At 36.1% G+C, this 22,396-nt stretch overlaps 1 protein-coding gene across 9 annotated transcripts in view; it reads left to right on the top strand.

Moving 5' to 3' along the window:
* ARHGEF12 (Rho guanine nucleotide exchange factor 12) overlaps positions 1-17,950 on the top strand; it is a 220,213-nt gene extending 202,263 nt beyond the window's left edge. For all 9 annotated transcript variants that reach the window (XM_036028379.1, XM_036028377.1, XM_036028373.1 and 6 more), the window contains 11 exons: positions 2,504-2,581; positions 3,947-4,022; positions 5,747-5,914; positions 7,151-7,238; positions 8,167-8,253; positions 8,389-8,465; positions 8,737-8,970; positions 11,206-11,676; positions 12,510-12,826; positions 13,421-13,490; positions 14,039-17,950. In XM_036028379.1, the coding sequence (XP_035884272.1) occupies positions 2,504-2,581; positions 3,947-4,022; positions 5,747-5,914; positions 7,151-7,238; positions 8,167-8,253; positions 8,389-8,465; positions 8,737-8,970; positions 11,206-11,676; positions 12,510-12,826; positions 13,421-13,490; positions 14,039-14,049 (1,677 nt within the window). In that variant the 3' untranslated portion in view covers positions 14,050-17,950. The remainder of the gene's footprint in view (positions 1-2,503; positions 2,582-3,946; positions 4,023-5,746; positions 5,915-7,150; positions 7,239-8,166; positions 8,254-8,388; positions 8,466-8,736; positions 8,971-11,205; positions 11,677-12,509; positions 12,827-13,420; positions 13,491-14,038) is intronic.
* Positions 17,951-22,396: the final 4,446 nt, after the last annotated feature.

The following is a 22,396-nucleotide window of genomic DNA, read 5'->3' as shown; positions in this document are numbered from 1 at the left end:
TTGAGGTTGTTAGGTAGCGGCCATCAGAGTAAGCTTCTTGAGGAACTGACATTTAAGCCCACCTCTGAAGGATGAGCTTGAAGGATGAAATGAAATAAGATAATGTGGAAATGAGCAACCTTACAGGTAGAGGGAGCAGTACGTAGAAAAATCTTAGGGTAAAAAAGCATTCTCTGTTTGAGGAACTGAAAGATTAGATTAGTGTTTATCGGGCCTAAATGCAAAGTCATAGTGATATGAATGAGATACAGTAGGCTAGGGCCAAATCATATAGGGCCCTGTAGACCATGTTACAGATCTTAGTTTTTATTATAAGGGCACTGGTAATTCATTATAGTCAGAGAGTGGCATGTTCAGGTTTTTCATTTCTAAGTGCCACTCACCTACTCTATGAAAAATTAATTGAAGAGGGAAGAGAGTAGATTAAAGAGCTCATTTAGGAGTCTTTGAGCAGTCTAGGATAGATGATAGTAGCTTAGGGAAGTGCAAGAATTGTAAAAATATTTCAAAGATAAAATTGACAGGACTTTGTGCCAGTTTTAGAGAAGGATTTGAAGAGAATTGATGTCAGTAACAAATCCAAGGTCTCTGGCTTGCACACTTGGGTGAACAGGATGAATGGAGAAGCCCTAGATATGTGGGGAGGATTATGAGTTCAGTTTGAAGTATCAGGTGAAAACATACAGTAAACAATTGGCTACATGTACCCACCTCTAAGAGTTCTGTACTGAAGATAAAACTATAAGATAGTAAGCATATAGAGGCTTAGTAAATCCATAGACCTGGATATAATTTCTTAGGAACTGAGTATGATGACAACTCTATTGGTGAGGATGTAGGAAAACAGGTATTTCAAAATGTATTGTTTGAAGTATAAAATAATAAAACCCCAAAGGCAACTTGGCAATATTTATCTAAATTAAAAATACACATATTCATACATCTACCTTTTGATCCAGCAATTCTGTTCCTAGTTTTCCCAAGAAAAATAAAGCTATATGCCTAGAGACTTGTATGGGAATGTTTATAACATAAACCAAATGTGGTATAATCATAAATGAGAATTATACCAGCAATAAAAAGGAATGACCCACTGATATAAACAACATAGATGAATCTCACAAACATGCTGAATGAGAAAAAGTCACAAAAGAATACATACATATAATTTTACTTATGTAAACTTCTAGAACAGACCACTAATCTATAGTGAAAAAAATCAGAAAAATTGTTGTCACTGGGGATTTTGGACAGATACTAATTAGGAAGAAGTATGAGGGTGATGGAGTTTGATTGCACAGGTGTACATGCATTTGTAAAAATTTGTAGAAAGGTACATTTAAAATGTATGCATTTTTTCACTATGTAAATTTTGCTTTATAAAAAGAACTATAAACAATTACTGATCTCTTGTTAATTACAGAAATGCTAAATTGTTTAAAGGTAAAGTGTGCTTATGTCTGTAACTTATTTTGAAATGCATCCAAAATATAAGATGGATTGGTGGAAAGAGGGATGACTAGATGGATGAATACATGATGAAACAAATACAGCAAATGTTAATTATTGAATGTAGGTGGTGGGTATATGGGTATTCAGTGTACACATTCAAACTTTTCTGTGTATTTGGAAACTTATAACCTGGGGAAAATATACATATCCTTTGATCTAAGAGTTCTTCCTTTAAAAATTTATCCTGCAGATATATTTACAGTCATGTACAAAAGTATATGTTCAAGGCCATATACTTGAACAAAGTATATTGCAGTATTATCTGCATTTATTGCAGTATTGTCTGTTAAAGGAGAAAATTTGAAGTAACCTATATGTTCATCAGTAAGGTGTAGTTAAATAAGCTATGTAATTTATTCAGCATTGAATACCATGTAGCCATTTAAAAAAGGAGACAGCTCTCTCTATATATGTACTACTGTGGAACAGTTTTCAGGATGTATTGATGAGTGATACACATACACAGAAAAAATGTGTATATAAATATATTATGCTACCATATCTTTTTTGTTGAAGGATATATACACATAACATATAAAGAGACAAGCATACACATATATTCTATTTGGTTAGAATTTTTGTCAGAGACTACCAAAGAAATGGGTATTTCTTTAGAGAAAATTGGGGGTGGGCAGGCAAAAGAACAGAGTTGGAGGAAGACTTACTTTTTTGTGTGTGCCTTGTATTACCTTCTGAATTTTGTACATGTACATGATTTACATATTCAGAAAATAAATACAAACTAGTTAGAGGCCAATGGATTTGAAAAGATTGAGAAAGGAGAGAGCCAAAGATGTAAGGCAAAAGCTAGGAGAGTTTTCAAAACCAAGGGAAGGAAAGGAATGTTTTAGGAAAGAGTGTGTTGTCAGTTTTGTCCAGTATGGCAAAGAGTTCTGTAAAATGTAGGTTAAAAAATTTCCATTTGATTTAGGAATGGGAGGTCATTGATACCCAAAGCAGTAATCTTTGCTCTATCCTGTCTAATTTTCAGCGTTTAGAAGATTATCAGCGTCGCCTTGATACTTCTAATCTGAAGTTGTCAGAGTACCCAAATGTTGAAGAGCTCAGGGTGAGAGATGGTCTAATAATTATTTTAAAAAAATAAAATTTACTAAAGACCTGGCAGGTAATTAATATCTCAGTGGGAACATACATTACCTGAATGAGTTCTTTCATTAAATGTCTCATCTGTGTGAAGATTACTTTAGTCTTTCACTAAAGGAGTATTTCTGTGAGACTGTTTTGTGATAGAAATTTAGAGGAGGCTAAAGAACATTACTTACTAAGTTTAACTTACTGTGTTGTATAGTTTGAATAAGAATAGGGCTGTTTACTATGGAAACTTTAGTAATTGTCACTTTTAGCATATGAGGCTTTTCTACTAACTACTACTTAAGCTTTTAACTCTTCCTTGTACTATTGTGCTAGGTGGTTGTTTTAGCAAATTTATTTGGTGGCTTTAAAATAGACTTCTGTGTCATATATAACAGTTTATCAAAAAGCATACTAATGTAAGCACATATGTAGCCCTCACCATAAAATGAGTTTTTTTCTAGAGCTACTTATACTACAAGATGATTCTTTTACTAAGTTATTAATATTTACATCAAGCCTGGGTACTCTCTGGACTTGATTCATAAACACCATTCCTTAGAAGTTTCTTTGGAACTAGAGCCTGGAACTTAGAGCCGTATTACAAATAAGCTATGCATTATCCTCATCTAGTTATTTATAAAAAATTGAGCGGTAGGTTGAGAATCTGTGGCTTAATATTTACAGCTTTATTTTTTTACCTTATTTTTATTGTTTACAGTATTACAGCTGTCCCCATTTTCCCTGCCTTTTGCCCACCTCCTTCCCGCACCCTCCTTCCCTCTGGCCATCACCATACTATTGTCTCTGTCTATGGATTACACATACAAGTTCTTTGGCTAATCCCTTCACCTTCTTTCATCCAGTCTCCCCTCCCCATCCCTCCTGACAGCTCTCAGTTCCAGTATCAATGCCTGCCTCTGTTTCTATTGTTGGTCAGTTTATTTTGTTCATTAGATTCCTCAAATAAGTGAAATCATAAAAAAGAAGGAACTCTTACCTTTTGTAACAGCAAGGATGGACCTGGAGATTATTATGCTAAGTGAAATAAGCCAGTTAGTGAAAGACAGATACTGCTTTATTTTATAAGCTAATATTATCTATTTACAGTGAGATTTGGAAGATAGTACTCCTGAATGTTTCCCAAGATTCTTTTCCTTTTTAGAAAATTGTATGCAGTTTACTTTAACTTGATTTTTATTTCAGTAGTTGAAAGACACCAATAATAACAGTGAATGTAAACAGTAATTTTATATTAAGAATTCCTTGAAAAGAGACTATGTGAAATATTACTGCACTAAATGCTTGGGAATAATTTATATAATTCTTTTTATTTTGACAGAATTTGGATTTAACAAAAAGGAAGATGATTCATGAAGGGCCATTGGTTTGGAAGGTGAATAGAGATAAAACTATTGGTAGGTCAAATATTTGTCAATTTTGGGGAGAGTGAAGAAAGGAAAAGAGTGGGAAAGTTTCTTAGAGGAGATAACCATTCACCATTTTCAGTTATAAAACAGTGAGCAATGCTACTTTGTGTTATTTATACATTTACAGAAGATACACTTATGTGATTTTGTTTTATGTGAAGTGTTACATACTCATTGAAGGATGAAGCAGAAAATTTTGTCATGATTGTCTCCATCATTCTTGTATTTGAATGATCTTTCTTTAGATCATTAAACTTAAAACTAACTGTTTGAGGAACCACTGTTTTTCATTTCTTGTCAGTCACAGACTAACACTTTAGTGTAATATTGTAATAAAATAAAAATGAATGAAACTAGACCACCAACTTATACCATAAACCAAAATAAACTCAAGATGGATAAAACATTTCAATATAAGTTGTGACACCAAAAAAGCCCTAGAGGAAAACATAGGCAAAAAATTTTCAGATATCCCACGCAGCAATATTTTCACTGATATGTCCCCTAGGGCAAGGAATATAAGGAAAGAATAAAGAAATGAGACTACATCAAACTAAAAAGCTTCTGTACAGCTAAGAAAACACCAGCAAAATGGAAAGGGAGCCAACCACATGGAAGAACATATTTGCCAATACCTCGGGCAAGGGTTTGACCTCTAAAATATGTAAAGAATTCACACGACTCCACACCAGGAAGACAATCCAATTAAAAAATGGGCAAAGCACCTGAATAGACACTTCTCCAAGTAGGACATGTAAATGGCCCATAGGCATGTGGAAGGATGCTCAACATCACTAGCCATCAGAGAGATGCACATTAAAACCACAATGAGATACCACTTCACACTGATCAGAATGACTATCCTTAACAAATGTACAAACAACAAGTGCTGCAAGGTTGTGGAGAAAAGGGAACCCTAGTAGACTGGTGGGAATACAGACTGGTGCAGCCACTGTGGGAAACAGTATAGAATTTCCTCAAAAAACTAAAGATGGAACTGCCTTTTGATCCAGCGCTTCCGCTGCCTAAACTATGCCCTAAGAATCCTGAATCACCAATTCAAAAGAACCTATGCACCTCAGTGTTCATAGCAGCATTATTTACAGTAGCCAAAAGCTGGAAACAGCCTCAGTGCCCCATCAGTAAATGAATAGATCAAAAATCTGTGGTACATTTACACAATAGAATACTACGCAACAGAAAGAAAGGAGGAACTCCTACACTTTGTGACAGATTGGTTGGAACTGGAGAGTATTATGCTAAGTGAAGTAAGTAAGATGGTGAAAGACAAATACCATGTGATCTCACCTATAAGTGGAACCTAATCAACAGAACAAACAAATGAGCAAAATAGAACCAGAGACTTGGAAATAAAGAACAAATGGATAGTGACCAGAGGGGAGGTGGGAGGGGTATAATGGTGGAAAGAAGGGGTATGGGCAAGCAGAGGAACAAGGATATAGAACTCTTGGGCACAGACAGTGGAGGGGGGTGGTGACTGACTTTGGATGTGGGGCTGCAGGGTAAGGGTGAGCAATGGGGAAAAAAGAGGGACAACTGTAACTGAACAACAATAAATAAAAATACAGTAACTAGTCAATTATTAAAATATACTAGTTTAACAGAAAACATCTCTTGAATTATTATAAAGTTTATAAAAACACATCTCAATTTCCACACTAATCACCTTTTTCTATATTTTTTATTTCTAGATCTATACACATTGCTTTTGGAAGACATGCTTGTATTGTTACAAAAGCAGGATGATAGACTGGTGTTAAGGTGTCATAGTAAGATTCTGGCATCTACAGCTGATAGCAAACACACATTTAGCCCTGTCATTAAGTTGAATACAGTGTTGGTTCGACAAGTGGCAACAGGTGAGTATGTCGGCTGAATGATACTAACCCCCAGTTTCATTGTAAAATTCTGTAAGATATCCAGTGTTATGTAAATAGCACAACTGCCATAAAGTTTTTTCTTTTTATATTCTTATACAAATTCAGTGAAATTTATTTACTGTTTATAAAGTGAATTAAGCCCTGGCTGGTGTAGCTCAGTGGATTGAGCACTGGCTGTGAATCAAAGGGTCGCCAGTTCCATTCCCAGTCAGGGCACATGCCTGGGTTGCAGGTCAGGTGTCCAGTGGGAGCCACGTGAGAGGCAACCACACATTGATGTTTCTCTCCCTCTCTTCCCCTCTCTCTAAAAGTAAATAAATAAAACCTTTTTAAAAAATAAAGTGAATTAAGTGTTTATACTCCCTAATTAGGACACCTACACTCTAAGTAATTTTCTACATTTGAAAATTTTCTGTATGTTACTTTCATCTTTATTCCATGTTCAAATCATTGATAGACATCAATGAAAATAGTGAATTGGAAGATAATCCCAGTGAAAAGACTTTTATTAGTGTGGTATGTTTTTTGATTTGGTGGGGGGCAGGGGCAAAACCTGAAGATATGGGTATAGTTTGGGTTTTTGAAATCAGTTTAAGGTAGCAAATTATGTATTAATGATATTAACAATGAAATCCCTTTTAAATTAATATATTGTTGATAATGTTACAGATGTCCCCATTTCCCCCCGTTTGCCTGCCTCCACTTATCCCTCAGCCCCCTTCCTTCTGTCCATCCCCACACTATTGTCTGTGTCTGTGACTTAATGTATTTATGTTTTTTGGCCAGAAATCTCTTTTAAAGCTCATTAGTTCCGTGATGGCAGGGAAAATTTATGACCTCTGTTCTCTAACACCCACTGAATATTATTAACTAACTCTTTAGCAAAAGGCCAATTCAAAATAATTGCCAAAAAATCATAGTGTTTAGTTTAGGAATTTAGATACTTTGACTTTTCATTTCTAATAAATTACTGTGAAACCAGTGCTAGTTTTTATAATTTTTGCTTTATTGAAGTATAATAAATACAGTATAACATACAATATGTTGTACCAATTTTAAGTGTATAGCTTGGTGAATTTTTACAAAGTAAGCACAAGTTTACAAAGTGAACATATGTAACCTTTACCTAAATTAGATGCAGAATAATACCAGGACCCTCGAAGTGGCCTCTGTAGGTCATATTATGAGAGTAATTTTTGTCTTATTTTTTTCTAGATAACAAAGCTTTTTTCGTCATTTCCATGTCAGACAATGGAGCCCAAATTTATGAACTGGTGGCACAGACAGTTTCTGAAAAGACTGTGTATGTATTAGATAGGTACCTTGCTCTATTTTTTAATTAAATTTATTGGGGTGACATCAGTTAATAAAATTTTATAGGTTTAAGTGTACAGTTCTGTGACACATCATATGTGTATTACATTGTGTGTTTAGTACTTAAAGTCAAACCTCTTTTCATTGCCTTATATTTGACCACCTTTACCCTTTACTACCCTCTACCCACTGGTGCTCTACTGTGTTTCATATCCTGAATGTAAGCTTACATATTTTGTTTCTTCAGTAGGACTTTTGACAACCAGAAAATAATTCCTCTATAGTCTTTTAGATATGTTCTAAGAACTTGTTTCTTTTTAGATGCTTCTTATTTCAATTCTATTCTACTGAAAGTATTTCTTCTAAAGAAAAGATTCTAGAAGGATCAAGTGAAATTTTTTCATGGGTAGTGTATCCATTATGTTGTAAGGTTTTTCTTTAAGGTATGGAATATGTATAATCTCTACTTAATAGTTATTGCCAAAATATGTTTATACCATATTTTTAGGACTATAAGATGCACTGGACCATAAGATGCACCTAGGTTTTAGAGGAGGAAAACAGGGGAAAAAAATTTTGAAGCAAAAGATGTGGTAAAATATTTAATAACCTTTGAACCCACTCCACTGCCCCTCCCCCCCCCCCCCCAGCGAGCCAGGCATGCTACATTCGGATTATAAGGTGCACCCCCATTTACCTCCCAGATTTAGGGGGAGTGCTTCTTATAGTTTGGAAAAAAACAGTGTTCTCTGGCAGAAAATAGAGTTTTTTGTTTATTGGGTTTTATTCTTTGGTTTTGTTTTGTTTGTTTCTGGTTTGTTTTTATTTTGTTTTTATTTTTGCTTTCTCAATGTGTTTAAAGGATACTTCTTTTTCCTTTCCCTTTTGGATTTTGTATTCTTTTCAAAATTTTACAGCTGGCAGGACCTAATCTGTCAGATGGCTGCATCAGTGAAGGAGCAATCCATAAAGCCAATTCCATTGCCACAGTCACCACCTTGCGAGTGAGTGTGCCTTTGCCTTGTAGGAGGACTGACTTTGTGGTTTTGGTCAGAAAAGGAATGGGTAATTTTACATTTTGTTGCAATGATATATAGGCACCTCATGAAGTTCAAAGAATGTTGTTTTTTCTTATATAGAGAAGACAATGATGAAGAACCTCCAAAAATAAAAGTGGAACGTCATGGCATTTCAGTAACTTGCCTGCAGAGCACAGGTAAATTTATTTGTTAGTTTACCTGTAAGAATTTAGTCCATATATTACTTACTAAAATGCAGAGAAACTTTAACTCTTTTGGTTTATGAGATTCTGGCATCAGCTGTTTATTTTAACAAGCTTTGCTTATGAGCCTTGTAACACTGCTCTAAGTATATTTTATATTTTACTTAACAGAGACTCTCTAGCTCATATGGTTACCAAGTATTTCCTGAATGCCTCATGTTAAAAGTTGAAAGATATATTCTACTTTTTCTGTCTTATTGAACAGACAGAGATTTGGAATTAGAATCTCCCTTGATATCATCAAAAGCTCAGCCTCATTCACTGAATGCCTCTGGGAAATCAGAGGTAGATGATCTCTTTGTGGCTGAAAGACAATTTGCAAAGGAACAGCATGCAGATGGGACTGTAAAGGAAGTTGGAGTAAAATATCCCATCACAATTCCAGATTCACACTTGCCTGTCTCAGAAGGACAGTGGGCATTGGATGCACTAAGGAATTGTAAGTTTTATTTATAAGCTAATGCAGATAATAAGTACCAGAGTTGTGTAATGTACTCCGCAATCATTCAGGGAGAATCCAAAGAAGTATAACTGACTTTTTCCTGTAGTACTTTTATAATCTATTTGGGAAGATGATAGAAACTTTGCCCATATTTGGTTGAGTCTTCTGAACTTCAAGGATGGCACATCAATGTTTTGAGGGTTTTTCAAACTACAAATTGTTCTTCTAATATTCTTGTGGAAATTGTAGTATTTTCCACCAAGGGGGCCATCCTTTTCACATACGCACCTGCACATGTGTACACACCCAGGAGAGTGGATGGTCCTTGCCAGTCTGTTAGCTAACCCCCTCTCTTTCCACTCATTGATAATCAGTTACAAATGGGAGTGTATCACATTCTCAGGCATATATGTGGAGTTGGGGAAGAGCTTGAGAACGATTGCTTTAGCTATAGAGAACCATTTGAAGTTTTTAAGCTATGTTATAACTAATGAAAAGAGATTAATTTGACTGAGAACTTTTAAAGGTTTTTAATGGAAAGAGGTTTGGAGTGGTACAGTTACCATTAAACTATTGTAGTAGCGTGGCCTTGAGGCTGAAAGGGTTTGAACTAGAATGATGTCAAAGGAATAAATATAAAGTGAGTTGTCAACAAATACTTAAAACAATTAACTTATTTGGATATAAGGGTATAAGAAAGGGAAAATTTAGAAATAATTTTAATTTTTTATCAGAAATTAAAGTCATAAAGGACCAACACTGCCCACTGTTACACTCCCCCCCCCCCTCCTTTTTCATTTGCCAAAGAGTATAGGCTTAATTTTAAAACATGTTCAGCTTAATATAATGAGCGATAAGCCACTTAAGAAGAGATGATGAGTAAGACGTTAGAGTTTAAGACTGGAACTTTGTAGAGAGGAAAGAGATGGATTTTAGTGTCAAAGCCATAAGACTTTAGAGGTTCTCTCAGAAAATGAATGTAAAGCAGAAAGACAGAGGGTCAAAGACTCATAGCTATGTGGAGAAACAGGAGGTAGAAATTAAGCCGGAGTTGAAAGTAGGGAACTAGTCAATTCTTTAAAACCAAATTAATTCTACATTCTTCTGAATTAACATTGATAATGATTTATTTTTTTAAAAAAATTTAATATTTTTCAATTACAGTTGACATTCAGTATTATATTAGTTTCAGATGTACAACATAGTAGTTAGGCTTTTATAAATACAATTAAGATTTCTGATGGTTTGACTGACCTTGTCTCAGTAACTCTATCATTGTATAAATGACCTTACAGCATAGACTTGCCCATTCAAAATTGAATTTATTCTGTTTTTAACAACCTAAAGAAGCTGTGCCATGAGTAAGATCATTTTTTTAAAAAACTAATAATATTTCCTTATCTTTTGAAATTATACACACTGCCAATCATCAGAATTAAGTTTTTTTCACAAAGAAGTCTATTTTCTTCTTCACTATTTAAGGACATTCTTTAGGTCATTCTAAATGATAAAATAAATGTTCTGTGTGGCTAATAAAATTAGAAAAAATAATGGCTGTGTATATAGTGCCTATGTCTGTAAAAATAGAACCTTCATGTCTAGCTTAACACAGTGTTTCAACGTCCTTTTAAGAAGTACCATGTGAAGCCCTGTCTGGTGTAGCTCAGTGGATTGAGTGTGGGCTGGGAACCAAAGTGCCACAAGTTTGATTCCCAGCCAGGGTACATGGCTGGGTTGCAGGCCATAACCCCCAGCAACCGCACATTAATGTCTGTCTGTCTGTCTGTCTCTCTCTCCCTCCTTCCCTTCCCTCTCTAAAAATAAATAAATAAAATCTTTAAAAAAAAAAGAATACAGTGTACACTTCAACATTATTTATAAAAAAAAAAGAAGTACCATGTGGCTATTATTCCAATTATATGGAAGAAAAAATAGAGGAAGACATGGTTTTGTTTATTTAGTAGTTCAAAATAGGAGTACCTCCCTATTACAAATATTTAGATCTTTTTAAGTCTAGTTAAATATTGAATCATCTGTAAATGGTGCTTGATTTTAATTTTCAAACAAAACAAAAAAAATGATTGTATGAAATTAATATTTTGATTGTATGTTTTACTAAAAAGGTGCTTGCTTTTAGATATGATTGATAATTCCACTAACTAATTTCATTTTGGCACTCTGAGGTTATAGTTGTGAATGTGCATTTCCCCCCCTCCTTCCTAAATCTTTTAGTGGGTTTGTTGAAGCAGTTGCTGGTACAGAAGCTGAGTTTGACTGAGAAGAGCACTCAGGAAGATTGGCCACATTTCTCAACATACAGAACAGCCTCCCCAGGGGTACAGAGAGACAGTGGAACCCAGAACTTTGAAATTATTAAGGCCTATCATCCTGGTGAAAGACAGATGCCCTTTAGAACTGGAACTGGTGACATTTCAGCTTGTTACAGTCTCCGGGCTTCAACAGAGTCTTATGTTCCACGGGATTCAGTGTTACTGGCATTCCAAGATAGCCAGGCAAGTAACATTTTAGTAATGGACCACATGATTATGACCCCAGAGATTCCTCCTGCAGAGCCAGAAGGAGGTCTTGATGAGAGTGAAGAGCACTTTTTTGATGCCCATGAAGTACATAGTGATGATAATCCATTAGAAGGTGATGGAGCCATTAAAATGGAAGAAAAGGATGCCAACTTACACATCTCAGGCAAGTTCTTTCACATTGAAACTTTAGTTTTGATTGCTGTTAACTGTCCTGTGTGCTGAAGTGCATGTTGTTTGGGTTTGCAGGCATTGTGTGTGTGTGTGTGTGTGTGTGTGTGTGTGATGTGTTATTTATTCTTTATTGCACTAAATAATTTTTGAATCTACTTTAGATGCTGGGAGATGTAGCATTGAATAAACATAAAAATCAACTATTCTTTTAAAGGTTAGGTGCCACTAGGGAAAAGATTAATGATAAGTAAACAAATAAGTAGATGTCAGATACAAAAGTATTCACAGGAAAAATAAGTCTCACTAAGGGACAGCAGAGAGTAATGGGAGCAGACAAGGTGATCGAGGAAGAGGACCAGCTGAGGTAGCATTTGAGCGGAGACCCAGGAGAAGAAACTACATGATTATCTGGAAGCAGAATGTTGCAGCAGAGAATATGCACAGGCTATGTGGCAAGAGCAAGTTCTTTGTGGTTAAGGAATATAGGGCAAGGGAGACAAAAACAGTAGAAGATGAGGCAAGAAAGGTATTCGGCAGGGGAAATGGCAGTAAGATCATATATGGACTTAGTTGTCAGCTCTTAACTTTTAAAATGCTAACTAATATGGAATTATTCAGAAAGTACCACAAAAGGTTGCTAAGTTTAACTTGAACCTGAAGTGAAAATTCTGATGTACTTAAAATTAAACTTGGGAATTTTGGAATTAATGGCTCTCACCCCTCTTTAACAGCTTTTAAAGTTGTCAGCATATCACTGCACTTCTATTTTCTGATGTTTTGATAGCATTACTAAATCTCACAAAACTGTTCTGTCTATACCAATAGGAAACTATTTGATCCTTGATGGCTACGAAACAGTACAGGAGAGCTCCACAGATGAGGAGGTCACCTCCTCCCTTCCTCCACAACCCATGAAAGGCCTCCCCTTTGTGGACTCTACTCACCAGCCACAACATTCTCTCCAGAATGCTCTTTCTGATGGTGCAGTTTCACCATTCACCCCAGAATTCGTGGTCCAGCAGTGCTGGGGAGCTGTGGAGCATTCCTGTTATGAGATCCAGAGTCCCTCCGCTTGTGCAGATTCAGAAAGACAGATCATGGAGTATATTCATAAGATAGAGGCTGACCTTGAACACTTAAAGGTATCTCAGACTTCAACATCCTTAGGACTTGTTTGGTAATTTCCGAGGAAAGGTCTATATTTTAAAGTTTGCCATCAGTAGACAGCTTCTAGAGCCCAAATGTTTTTTCATTACATCATTCAACTGGAGGCTTTAGGGACAGTGTTAAATCTGTTCCTAGCCTTTAGCTAAAGGCTGGCCTCCATTAGTTTTTCTTTAACTTCAAATGATATGTTTCCCCTTCTTCATATAATTACATGTAGTTTCATCCTGGGGCTGATGAGAGGAGTTAAACTAAAGTCCATTGTGTGCAGGTCTCACATACTAAATGTGGGACCATTTTCAGGGTGACTCCTAGGGGTGGGAGAATCACTTTTACTGTGTTACTCTCGCCTCTACTTTCTTTTCATATGGGTAAGTTTTAAGTTATTTATTCATTTAAAGCAGAAATAGGTAAAAATAAAATTTACATTCTTCATCCACTAACAAAATTTTAATTATGTTTATGTTGAAATTTAGAAGCATACCTGCAATATAAAAAAACCTTTTTTTTCCTATTTTCAAAAAATGTTTTTAGGATATTCAAATGAAAAACCTATTGGTTTTATTTTACAGAGGGTGGAGGAAAGTTATACCATTCTTTGGCAAAGGCTGGCTGGATCAGCCCTCACAGACAACCACTCAGGTATGTGAAAGTGTAGATTCCAGACTCTAGAATCATTCTCCCTGAATAAATGCAGTAGATGAAATTATTTCCTATTCCGTAAAGCAAAAGCCTTATGAGATTCCCTTTTTATCTTTAAAAAATTGTTTGCACACATCAATAATCAAGCAGAAATTGTTATCTGCTAAGTCAGCTCTTTGTTTTCTAAGAGGAACTGCAGTGGTCAGCTCCCATGCCACCCCTTTTCTCTGTCTTCACCTTTGCAAAGCAGAAGGCAGAGTGGTGGTAAGCCTGATAATCCTAAATCCCCTATGAGACTTGTCAGTTCTGCTATAACTCCCTAAAGGTGGAAGCTTTATCCCTCCTCACATCTTGGTGTACTTTTATGTCTCTATGAATGCAAGTGGATCTGTGTTTAGTGCAGCAATTTGTATTCATTTGCTCTTGAATGAGGCTGTTCTGATCCAAAAACAAAGATATAAATAACCATTCCCACAGATTTCATAGGCATTCTGTAAGTGTTGATGTGACCTTCTTAATTTGATACCTACAGATCTTTATTCTTCCAGATAAAAGTTAGAGCTGCGTGTCCTGGAGGTTGTTGGATTTTGAGCATCAGCCTTATATCAGCACATCCTGGCTCCAGTGTGGATGAAGAGAGAGTATGTGATAGGATCTGCCTGTGAAGCCCTTGGGAATAGTCATGTCCCAGGGATCCCAGAACAGCACTAGTTATTCACAGTCTGGCAGCTGCATAACTGTGTCAGTGAATATTCCTTTCTCACTCTGCTCTCCTCTATCAGAAATTCATTTTGATTCAGAACAAAAACCAAATGTATAGAGCTTTGGGTTTAGGATATGAAATTTTATTTAGACTTAAGAAAATGAGAAAATCTGATGTATTTATTTGACTTCCATATTTGAAAGCACATTTTAATTTTTATTTTGCCATGCTTTAAGTGAGTAGTGAGAGTTGTGGCCCTTTGTATATAGTGTACCGAAGGATCAGTTGCTTCTGAAGCAAAGAGTTCAGGATGGGGTATTAGGAGGTCGGGTAAAGAGGGAAAGAAAAGAAAGAGGTGAGAAGGGGAAGGAGGAGCATCTAGCCTTCTAAACTGTATCTCATGCCCTCTGTTGTCCAGTATACTGCTTCTTAATGGTTCCCCCAAGGCACTGTACACCTATGGCTCCGCTGTGCAAAAGACTTGAGCTGTGTGCTACCTAGGTGGGCTTCCTCCCATCGGAGGCAAACACCTCTTTTCTAGTTGGGATCAATTTCCAGTTAATAGGAATCCTCAATGTACTAAATACCAGGCACTTGAAAATGGGTGTTTTCTTCTATTTTCTTTTCTGTTGAGGGTTGGGATTTGGGAGGGAGAGGAAACAAATTTTATTTTCTTAATTATAAATTTGTTTTTCTTAATAATTGTTTCATTGTTATAATTATGCATCAGACTTCAGCACTTGTGTAAAATTATTCCTGCAAATTGAACAGGAAGTTTAAAAAAAAAGGAGATACTTCAGATGGTGGCAGGCGTGGGAGTTGCTGAGGAGGATTTGGAGACTTTGGGAAGGTTATGTAACTGAATCTCTACCGAGTTGAACAATGACTGTCATTAGCCACAGGCACTGCTGAGTAAATGGTCAGTAAAATGTTAGCGTCTGGAGGTTTGACTCTAATTTTTACACTGATCGTGCCAAAGGGCTCTTTGAGTTAAAAGGAGTGAGTGCCAAGAGAGGAGTGGAAAGATGTGGTGGAGAAGGCAGAGCCACCCAAACCAGCTTCAGAAGCACTTCCTCTAACTTTACTGCTAGAACTTTTTCCAACTGGTGCCTGACTGACCTTGAAAAATTGCAGACCACTACAGACACTGGATACTGCAAGCAAGGTGTTGGCAACTGCCTGTTCTAGAATGACTAATATATTTGAAGCATCCTACAGAGGATAAAGGTTTCAGAATTGTAACTCAAGAACTCCTTCACTTGTTGGTTTTCTGTGATTTTTGTTATGCATTAGGTATTATACATGTTTTGGATTGTTTTGCCAACTAAAACTAAATCATTTGTCAAATCTTAAAATTCTGTTAATATGCAGTGAGTTAATCCATTGCTCTTAACTTTCAGTAGAGCCCTCTGAACTTTGTGAGTAGTCAGGATGTAATTCTATTATTCCTTGCAGTCCAAATATATATATACACACTCATCGCAAGTGTTAAGGATTCCCAATTACTCTTATAAACAACACTACAGCTTATAACAAGCTCATCTATGTCCAGATTCTTATTTCTATCTTTTCAGAAGTGGTCTGTTTTTAAGAAAACTGACCAACTTGGAATGTTGGACACTTGTTTATGAATTATAATTACATGTTGGGTTGTAGACCCAAATATAAATTAAATCAGAATGAGATTAAAAATTTTAGAAGCAGAAGCTAATATATAAATGGACTTGAACTTTCTGATCTCTTAAGAGAAGGCAGTAGAAACTGATGGTCACATTGTGCTGCTGAAAACAATGCAGTTGCTCAAAAAGGATTTCACGTGTAGCCACTTGACACAAATACCATCAGTGGGCAATTAATCAGGAGAAAGGTAAATAGAAATAGAACTTTCACCTCACCTTCAGACACTACAGTAGGGAAATTATGTAATTTTCTAGCACTCACTTAAGAGGTTTTGTAGGTTAACAATGTTTTGATTCCTTTTCTAGCTCAGTAGATACCTTGTCCTTAGCAATTATTTGCAGTTCTTTTCCTGCAGTTTAACTTATTCTTGGAACAATAACAAGGCTAACTAGAAAATACTTTGACCATAGCTTTAGTACCTCTAAATAAATTTATATCTAGATTTTCAAATGAAGCCCCAAAATGAAGTATAATTATGAAAAGATCCCACAATTTCGAGTGTTCTTTATATCTTACTAGCTGAACTTCGTCCCTCCTCCTTACTAGCCTGGCCTCCCACACCTTCCATTTTTCCATTTTATTTTGGTTGTTATAATCACATCTGTTTTACTTTGATATTAATATTGCCTATCAGGATGATGGAATTCATCCTGTCCTTGAGTGGAAATGGTTACCATTAAAGTCGTTTTCAAAGTTACAGCACCAGATGTTGGAATCTACTTCCACTCAGAAGAGCCCAAAGGTAGTGAACAAAGCAGCATTCCCAGAGCAGGAGAGCTAGGATTTAGCTATTGAAGTGGGCCTAATGGCTCCTTTGCTACTAAGTGGCAAATTACATTTGAAGTGAGAACAGAATACAGAGTTAATCATGGCAAATCAGGCAGTGCTCAAAGTGCTCTAATTTAAGATATTGATTACTGCCCTTGAAGCTACATGTTTTACATACCTTAATATCAGCTAACTTGGACTGCTTGAGTTATCTTGGCTTTTCAAACCTAAACTCTAACTATTTATTATACTACATGGAAGGTATATTTCATAAGCTTTGTGGCTTTTTTATGAAATATGCCTCCCATGCAGTATAACAAATAGTTACAGTTTAGATAAAAAGGAAGAAAAAAATTTTGTTTGATTTTAGAGAGGGGAGATAATGTGATAGTAGAAGGGAAAAGTCTGTTTTTATTATTTTTAGAAGCTAAAGAAAATAATATGCTTTCTAGGTTATCTTTTATTTGTATGCCTTTTTTTCTTTTTGATATTGGTAAATTTGGTGTGTTACATGGAGTATCTATATTTCAAACTGGAAACTATTTTCTCTGAAGTTGGTATTATCTAGTACTATTATTGGACTAGAGCTTTGGTCAATATTTTCTTGCCTGTATGTCATAGAAGGCATCATTGAGAACTGAGTAGAGGATCTCAAAATAGACAATTAGCAGGACCTTCTAGTTATCTCTCTGCTGGGTTTTTCCTCCTAGTGTTACAATTTTTGTTTTCTAAAATCATGTTTTCTCCTGATTTTTCTACCCCTTTTCAAAGTGGTCTGCAAAATTGTTTGACTTTCCTCAAGCAAAGAGTTCCTTTGATTCATTTCTTATGCCTTCCCATTGGTTCTGATGATGTTGATAATAAATTGGTAGGAAAAAAATGTACCTCCTAGAAGGAAGCTCTGTCTGCCATTTCCAGGGGCCAACACTTAAGCATGTGTACTATAAAAATAATTATAATATGCACACCATTGGTTATTTTTAATAAGCCTCTTCCTACTAAAACCTTTTATTTTCCTTGTTCACTACACAATCGTGTACTCTTTAACAAAAACTACTTTTTAAAAATCTGGACGACCTTCCAAAAAAACCTGTATTAATCATGTATTTTTTATTGATCACATTTTGAAATACCTGAAAGACTTTATTGTTCTATTTACAAAGATACACCTTTGTAAAATAGCTCTTTTAAGAATTAGCTGATAAGGCTATATGTTTCTGGAACAAAATACTGGCCATCTAAAAACTTTCTCTTTTCTGGGATCTGGGGAAAAAAATTAGAGTTCAAATATTAAATATGCTTAAAGGAACCAAGTATGTGACTTTTTATTTGTATTCTTGTTGATTTGTCTTATATAAATTACATGAGAAAAGTTTAGGTGCCAAGGAGGCCTTAATTAATTTTACTGACAGTGACTATTAAACATCTTCCTGCTTATTTGAGCATCTTCACTAGTGAGACTACAGTTGATCTCCCTAGTTTATCAACTTTCATGAGGATACTAGCAGCTGGGATTACCTCACCATCTGGAACAGCTTTGTTGTTTCTTAGTTTTATTGAGATACAATTCACTTATCACACAATTCGCTCATTTAAAGTGTAGTATTTAATAACTTTTGGTATATTATATTATTGTTTTAAATTGTTATAAAATATGTATAACATAAAATTTGTCCTTTTAATTATTTTTAAGTGTACAGTTCGGTGAGATTAATAGGGCAGTTTTTATGGCTCACTTGAAGATAACTTGTTTAATGCTCCCCTCAATGAAAATATGATGTCTTTATTTACCATTCTTATCCCCAATACTGGACTTCCTAAAGTACTAACATTTCTATGCTGTTAATGGATTTCATTTCAACTCAGATGACTCACTCAGTTTGGGGGTTTTCGTGTGTTGGTTTTGACATAGAGGTATAATTCGACTTATTCTGGGGATGATCTTTTAGCTTTCAGTCATTCAGGAGCACATTTGGCTGATAGATCTAATAAACATAACAAAAAATGCTTAGTATTTTGTGTCATCTTTTAGTTTAAACTTTTTAAAAATTAAGTGTTAGTCAGATGTCCTTTGCAGAATTAACATGTTTGTACTCTTAGCTCTCTCTGTTTATACACATAACTGGTAGAACAAGTAAATTCCCATATCATTGCTACCTGCTCCTAGATGACCATGTTGTACTATGAATGGAGAAAGTAAAAGTTTGTCTTTTCATGTGAGCAATTACTTTCACTTTTTGCTCTTCTCCTTCAAGCCAAATGACTAGTTCAGCAAAGGTTAATATGGATAGAAAAATAAGTGGGTATGTCCTGATGAAGTTGCTTTTCAATGTGATATCTCCCTACTATGATTAATGTCATAAAATGTTATAGCTATAGGTGTTTCCACTTTTTATGTAGTATCAAATATAATTCTTGTTACTAATTGGATCAAACACTTCCTTTATTTTAGCTGTCAGGGAATGTTTGTTTTGCCACGTGTTTTTACTAGTGAGAAATTATTATTCCCTGAATATCCCCTGGGACCTTGGTTTGAAATTGTTTAAGGTAGGTAGAGGTCTCTATTATAGTCTTTTTCTCCTGCTTTGATCAGGGTGTTTTAGGACCTACTGATAATTTAAGGCTTCCTGTATAGCATTTTATTTCAGGGGATTCCTTTCTTTGTATATGTGGCCACAGGGTTGGGGATCTCTGAACACATTCTGATCAATAACAATAATTAGGTTACATCTTAGTAATCCTGCCTTCATATGGGTTATATCTTATATTTATTAGAAATTAAAATGAGAAAATTTATATAAACATTGATTTATTTAGACTTGCAGCCAAGGTGAAGGCATAGGTAGATACACTCTGCCTCCTCACACAACCAAAAGAACAACAACAACAAATACAAGAACACAAAATAACCAGAACTACCAGAAAATCAAACTGTATGGAAGTCCAACAGCCAAGGAATTGAAGATGAAACACACATTCAGACTGCAGCACAATGCAACAAAGTGGGTTACCCCACCCTGGCAAGTACCTAAGGCTCTGCACCTTACTACACGACAGGTGTGCTGGGACAAATATGGCCCAAATGAAAGAATAGATCAAAACTCCAAAAACAGAACTCAGTGATGAAGAGATAGCCAACTTATCAGATTGCAGAGTTCAAAACATTCTGTATCTGGTAATCAGGATTCTCACAGAAATGGTTGAGTCTGGTCACCAATAGAGGAGAAAGTGAAGGCTATGGAAAGTGAAATAAAAAAAAAAATGTACAGGGAACCAACGTTGGAAGGGAAGGAAACCAAGACTCCAATCAATGGTTTGGAGCAGAAGGAAGATATAAACATTCAACCAGGACAAAATGAATAAACAAGAATTCAAAAATCTGAGAGGCTTAAGAACCTCTGGGACTACTTTAAACGTTCCAACATCTGAATCATAGGGGTGCCAGAAGGAGAAGAGGAAGAGCAAGAAATTGAAAACTTGCTTGAACAAATAATGAAGGAGAACTTCCCCAATCTGGCCAAGGAAATAGACTTCCAGGAAGTCCAGGAAGCTCAGAGAATCCCAAAGAAATGGGACCCAAAGAAGCACACACCAAGGCACATCATAATTACATTACCCATGAGTAAAGATAAGGAAAAAATCTTAAAAGCAGCAAGAGAAAAGAAGACAAAGGAGTTCTCATAAAACTGTCCACTGATTTCTCAAAAGAAACCTTGCAGCAAGAAGGGGCTGGAAAAAAGTATTCCAAGTCATGAAAGGCAAGGACCTACATCCAAGATTACTCTATCCAGCAAAGTTACCATTTAGAATGAATGGGCAGATAAAGTGCTTCCCAGAAAAGGTCAAGTTTAAGGAGCTCATCATTACCAAGCCCTTATTATATAAAATGTTAAAGGGACTTATCTAAGAAGAGGATCAAAACTTATGAACAGTAAAATGACAAGAAACTCACAACTATCAACTGACACAGACACCGGCTCGCAATGTCCGTGGCACATGGATGAGACATGAGACATTCACACAGACTACCAAGTCCTATGGAGGAAGAGGGATGGCATGGCTGCCCTTTCAAGCGGAGGGCGCCTCAGAGCAGCCTAGCCACTCTCTCAAGAGGAGAGCATCCCGATCCTTTCCTTCACCAGTTTTTTATTGAAATCAGTTTACATGGGAATACAGGTACAGCTTATTAATCATTGTCAGGCAGTAAGGCTCAAATAATAGATAGCATACAAAGGACTATTAGGGCTCTTTCTGAGTCAGGGTCTATCACCTAAGAGACTACAGAACTTAAGGGTACAAACTCATTTCCTGCCCGGGCCTTTATCATTTAATTAAGAGTATTCTTAGCAAAGCAAATTTCACAGGAATTTGTGTATTCTTTCTCAGGCCTGATTACCCAGGGAACCTGCCCTTTCCAGCACAGGGCTACAATGCCCTCTGTCATTGTTTCAGGATTAAGTTAGGCAGAGGAAGCAAGATAGCCAAGAAATTAGGAGACTTCTCGCAGACAGGATGAGGACTCAGGCTTTGTCAAAGCTGAGGTGCGAGGGTCCATCACTCCCTTTTGCTGTAGCCCCCCAGGTCCTTCCCTGGGGCTTCCATGTGATTATGCCTGTCTTAGGTCATTCCCCCTTGGGGAATCTTACCTGTCATTGGCTAACCGATCAAGCATTGGGGGCCAGTTATGGAAAAAGGAGCAGAAGCGGTACTCCTGCCAGGCAGATAAACTTTGTCTCCTTGGTGGCTTATGGTCTGAAGGTCACTCACTCAGCTTTAGCCATGGTGGGGTTACAGCTTCTGAAACCAGGCAGGGCAGTTCCCAACCATCAATGACCAAACCTAAAAAAAAAAAAAAACTAACTAAGCAAACAACAAGAACAGGAACAGAATCACAGAAATGGAGAACCCATGGAGATTTATTAACAGGGAGGTTGAGGGAGGAGAATGGAGGGAAAAATACAGGGAACAAGTTGTAAATGGTAGGTACAGAGTAGACAGGGAGGTTAAGAATAATACAGGAAGTGGAGAAGCCAGGGAATGTACATGTATGACCTATGGACATAAACTATGGGGAGGTAATGCTGGTTGGGGGGGGGGGAGGTGCAGGGTAGAGAGGAATAAAGGGGAGAAAAAGGGACCACTGTAATAGCATAATCAAAATATACTTAAAAAATAAACATTAATTCATTTAAAAATAATGGTAAACTCATTACATGTTTTATGAAGAACTATGTTTTCCAAAGTCACAATATTTATTGAGAGCGGCGGGGCGGGGATTGGGACAACTGTAACTGAACAACAGTAAAAAATGTTTATTGAAAAGAGTGTTTTATAGTTTATCTCTTTAATGTCTGACATAATAGAAAAAAACTGGGCTTTCATACGTACTTCTGCATGCAATCTGGTACGATAATATTGTATTGGTTGAATTATATGAAGATAATCCAGCCTCACACAGGCACATATTTTTAAAAGGGACAAGTATTTCAATAGCCTTTTCAGATCATTGTGGATATTCTTCTTTGACACTACCCTGAAACTTGACAAGTGGTAGGTTCTTAAAAGAGTGGAATCTGAAGCCATATCAAGGAAATTTTTATACTTTGTTACACTAAAATCCATCAGTCCACTTCATACTTTAAATATGTGAAGAAAGGAATCCTTTACTATGCATGATTTCATAATAACCTGTATTGCCATTTGGAAATTTTTAGTTTACTGAATCATGCAGGTCTTCCAAATGTTGACACATTTT

Source organism: Phyllostomus discolor, chromosome 6 (assembly GCF_004126475.2).
Source record: "Phyllostomus discolor isolate MPI-MPIP mPhyDis1 chromosome 6, mPhyDis1.pri.v3, whole genome shotgun sequence".
Taxonomy (NCBI): domain Eukaryota; kingdom Metazoa; phylum Chordata; class Mammalia; order Chiroptera; family Phyllostomidae; genus Phyllostomus; species Phyllostomus discolor.
Note: the sequence above shows the minus strand (reverse complement) of the source record. Positions and strands in the feature narration are given on the sequence as shown.